This window comes from Dermacentor andersoni, chromosome 1 (assembly GCF_023375885.2).
Source record: "Dermacentor andersoni chromosome 1, qqDerAnde1_hic_scaffold, whole genome shotgun sequence".
Lineage (NCBI taxonomy): Eukaryota > Metazoa > Arthropoda > Arachnida > Ixodida > Ixodidae > Dermacentor > Dermacentor andersoni.
The window spans coordinates 392,929,329-392,933,813 of NC_092814.1; the positions used below are offsets into that span (position 1 = coordinate 392,929,329).

Here is a 4,485-nt window from a genome sequence, read left to right on the forward strand (position 1 = left end):
CTAGACCACCATGTGCGACGTAGGCAAGCACTGTGCCTGAAGTTGGATAGCTGAATGTGCTGTAAACGACTTGTAGTGCGTGAATGCCCACTGTTGTCATGTGGATCTTAGCCAATGTACAGTGTATTGTCTGAACCTTATGCGGTGATTGAATGCAGAGTCTAATTTGATAATGGTCGCCGTGTTATGTTTCTTCGATGTGGCGCTCTGGGGCCGTATTCTGTAGCGGTTCCTTTGGGAACCGGTTCCTTTGGGCTGTTGCCATTGGTCGGCGTTTCGTTGTCGTCATCCCTGGTGGGCGGGACGACAAATTTTGATGACGTCACACAGGTTGCCAATCTTCTGGAAAGGAACCGGTTCCCTGCTAGGAGAGGAACCGCGGAGAAGTGGTTCTCTCGAGGGTCGCGCGCGGGGGCGAGCATGATGTCGAGGGTTGCTAGGGCAACCGTGGCTGCCGGCTAACCTCGCGCCAGCTGACGAGCCGGCACCTAGACGAGACGAGACAGAGACGGCAATGGCGGCTCCTTTGGTTGTGTTGCTGGGGGGTGCCGAAAGACAACGACGCGACGAGAGGCAACGACGCGACGCGTTCGGCATGGCCGAAGAAGAGTTTCGAAGGCATTTTAGGCTCTCCAAAGACATAGTGTGACGTCTTTGCGATGAGCTGGAAGGACATCTCGGACCTCAAAGATTTCGTGGTGTCGACATTACGATGAAAGTGCTGTGCGCGCTGCGGTTTTTTGCCACCGGGAGCTTTCAACAGTGCGTCGGGAATGAAGAAGCGATTGCACTGTCGCAGCCTTCGATCAGCCGGATCATTACAGCCGTCGCCAAGGCCATTACGGTTGTGGGCAAAGAAAAAGGATGGGTTAGATTCCCATCCACGGCGCAACAGAAAGCCGCCGTCAAGGAAGGCTTTCTTAGCCGTGGAAAAATTCCAGGAGTTCTAGGATGTGTGGACGGGAGTCTGATAGCCATCGTTCGCCCTAAGAAGCTCGGCCCCGGCGAAACGGAATCGTACTGGAGCCGTAAAGGGTATTACGCCCTCAACTGCATGGTCGTGAGTATTGTTCATTGACAAATATTTTCGATATGTGATTGCGCGAGTGCACGTTGTAAAAAACTTCGTTTCGTTATTTTTCATCAATTGCCGGTAATACTTGCGTTCCTATTCGAGAAAGTAGCGTTTGTGTTGTATGTGTAATGACGACTTTGATCTTGGCAATAGAACCCGGCCGCACTTTTTCAGTGCTCTCTAATCACAGTTGAATAGCCTTTTCGATGCTACAATGTACACATTACGCGCGGCTTAAACCGGAATAGACGCCGTAGCAGTGAAGGGAGTCTTCGTCTGCGAGCGATCCTAACAGAAGACGAGCCCTTGTGATTCTTATTCGACGTAAAACTAAAGCATTGTGGCCAACAGACTGTAAACGTGAAAAGGAGCATCCCATCAATGAAAATGGTGTGAGGGAGAATGAGAATGTGTGGACACCCATTTGCTCTAGCTGTTAATACGGCACATGCTGCCACTTCCGCGTTCTTTCGCTTGTAATAGGCACTTTGTCTGGAAAAACAAGAAAAAAACACAGGTGGCACTCTCTAGCAGAATCTTGTACAATATGGACGGAAGAAACCAAAGGAATTATTTTGCACATTGTGTTGTGACCGCACGCCATACATGAGCACATGTACACATGCCAACATTGCATTTGTAGATAACATTGTTATCATGCTGATGATTAGTTCAACTGCCTACTGTGTATGTTGATATCTCCTTTTCTGTAATTGTGTTGGCTGACTGAACAGTAACTGATTGGCAAGTAGTGTTGTAAGCAAAAGTTTGTGCCAGATATTTGTTGCAGTGGCATTGACACCTTCTCTTTGCTTTCTCTTACGAGGTGTGTGATGCAAAGCTGAATATCCTGGCAATTGACCCACGGTTTCCGGGATCGTGCCACGATTATTTCGTTTGGAGGCATTCTGCATTTCGCCGCCGCCTCACTCGTGGCCTGTTACTTCATGGAGAAGTGTTGCTTGGTAAGTGCACCTAAAGTAGCAGTGCTTCTTCCACATGTAAAACATACACAGACAAATAGTTTTGCATCCTAGCAAGCTTTAAGAAAGCGTGATTTGCTAGAAATGTGTTGTGAATGTAGCAGTACCTAATGAACCTGCAGCGACTATCGAGAGAAACATGTCTCTCTTAGAAGGCAGATATTTTTACCAGCATGTATACAACAGCTGACATGTTATTCTGTTTATTTACTTATTAATTTCAATACACTGAATGCCACGTGGAGCGTTACAGGCAGGGGTGTAATTCTACAGAACACGTCGAAATGGCAGTTTTCAAGTATGATGGAAAAGGGTTGGTGACAATGGACTCGGGTAGCTGGTTCCTGGTCACTGTCCTTGGAACGAAGGAATAAGCGTGTGCGTGAAACTTTCGGCATCGACGTTAGTGATCGGTGTAGTATATATTGTAGAATAGTGCAAGTTGCGCTATTTTTCTTTGTGTCACAATGTCTGCAATTTTTTTTGTTGCAGCGACATGTGGTGCTGGAGTGATTATAAAGGATCAAACGGGTAGCTCGAGTTCGGGTACCTTCATGAGAAGAGGTACGAAAAGTAGAGTAAGGATCCCAGATACTGGCAGCATATTCGAGAGTAGACCTTAGAAGTGTTTTATAAAATAACACTTCTGAAGAGAGAAGAGCTAATTAGTTTTAGTGGAGGATGTACATTTAGGGAGAAGCAAATGGGATGAGCGGAGCAGAAAACCACGAGTATGAAATAAATATTACATGTCCAACTTAACCCGAGAATGAGATTTGCAGCCGAGACAACAGGTGAAATTGGGCTTTTCTTTAAAATGAGTCGAACTTTCTTTACAACTTTCTGGGAAGGTCAATGTTCGATAGATATTGCAACAATAAATCCAAGACCCGCTGCTGTTGTAAAAGGGCCCTGGCGTAGACTGTGTTCTTGCATTGTGCCTTAATGTATCCACGTTCGTTCACTGACGTGCAACACTTTACAGGGGACTCTGGGTACCCGCTAGAGCCATGGATCATGACTCCTGTGCCTGGTCACCCAAATCACCTCACGGCAGAGGGGCGCTATAATGAGGCACATGCATCAATGCGAAATGCCGTTGAGCGGTGCATAGGAGTCGTCAAGAACCGCTTCCGATGCCTGCAGAGGTATCGGGTGCTCCACTACTCGCCTCAGAAAGCAGCCACTATTGTTGCAGCTTGTGCAGCGCTGCATAACCTCTGCCTTGCAGCAGGCGTGCCTCTGCCAGACGACCCAGGTGACGACGGTGCACATGACGACAGCGCACAGGAGCCAGCCCAGGCACAAGTGCCGCTTCAAGTACAGGTGCCACCGCAGGCGCACCCTGTACAGCCTTCTCGAGCTTTGTTTCAAAGAGGCCGTGCGGTGCGTGAATCCATAGTTGGTGTGTTTCGGCTGCCCAGAAATTTGCGCATTGCCTACCTGCAAAGTGTGTGCCGGCGCATTCGCTGGCAAATGAGGTGGAGACATGTGCTGGTGTAACATGTTTTATTTTTATTATCATAAAAGTAAATAGGCCGTGCACTTCAACATAACACATTGCGTGTGCTCACATGTGGCTAATCATAGCATGCTGCATACTGCAGTAGTGGAAAGCACATGATTTGTCTATGTTGAGCATGACAGATACACATGCAGTGACAAATAACCATGTGCCATTATGTTACTCCTTTGCTTTGTTCACTGTGCTTTTGAATATTGTCTCGCCAGGGAATTTTCTTTAAATAAAGGTTATTTCCAAGGTGAATGGCAACCAATCTTGCATTGTTGAATATTGCTTTGCAATGCCAATTTTACTGTGCAGTATGCATTGTTCCAAAGCTGAAGATGTCTGTTCATGTGTGACACGCAAGAGCAGCATGAGTTACACAGCAACTGAAATGTCGTCAGCAATCTGTATAGCACATATTGAAACGTATAGCAACAAACGAGACATGTCAAGCACTTATTGGAGCAGGATTTCGTTAAATAGCAGACACTCATGCTTACTACTGCTTTGTTTAAACTCAAGAGTTGCTTCAACATTGCATTTCTTGCACACATGATTTCACATAATGCTCGTAATTGCTGCTTAACAAGGTGCAACAATATAAACAAAATCATGACAATGAAACATTTCTTTATTTATTCATTTTATTCATTGGGTACCTGCTTCGCCATTCAGGCATTACAGCAGGGAGGGTACAACTCATATAAATGAACACTCAGAATTACACTCATAAAGCATGGAAGAAATCATCATTTGAACAAATACAGACAGTGTCAGGTGGTAGAGTATTCCAGTCTCTTATAGTACGAACATAGAAAGAGTAGCGGAAAGCGTCACTTTTAACCCTCTGGCACATACCGGTTACCATTCTTTTTCGCATGTGTGAGATTCCCAGTTGAGAATGTGATACCGTCAGA

General features: G+C 46.2%; 1 protein-coding gene across 1 annotated transcript; it reads left to right on the forward strand.

Annotated features, from left to right (window-relative positions):
• Positions 1 to 208: 208 nt before the first annotated feature.
• LOC129381789 (putative nuclease HARBI1) lies at positions 209 to 3,826 on the forward strand. Its single transcript, XM_055064939.1, has 3 exons — positions 209 to 1,060; positions 1,902 to 2,040; positions 3,044 to 3,826. Exons 1-3 carry the CDS (start codon positions 713 to 715, stop codon positions 3,559 to 3,561), a joined length of 1,005 nt encoding a protein of 334 aa, XP_054920914.1. The 5' UTR covers positions 209 to 712; the 3' UTR covers positions 3,562 to 3,826.
• Positions 3,827 to 4,485: the final 659 nt, after the last annotated feature.

Excerpts from the sequence above, each read along its gene's own strand:
- LOC129381789 (XM_055064939.1), top strand. The coding sequence starts at position 713 with ATGAAAGTGCTGTGCGCGCTGCGGTTTTTTGCCACCGGGAGCTTTCAA. Across the intron at positions 1,061-1,901 it reads ACGCCCTCAACTGCATGGTC|GTGTGTGATGCAAAGCTGAA; the intron begins GTGAGTATTGTT and ends TTCTCTTACGAG. Across the intron at positions 2,041-3,043 it reads TCATGGAGAAGTGTTGCTTG|GGGACTCTGGGTACCCGCTA; the intron begins GTAAGTGCACCT and ends AACACTTTACAG.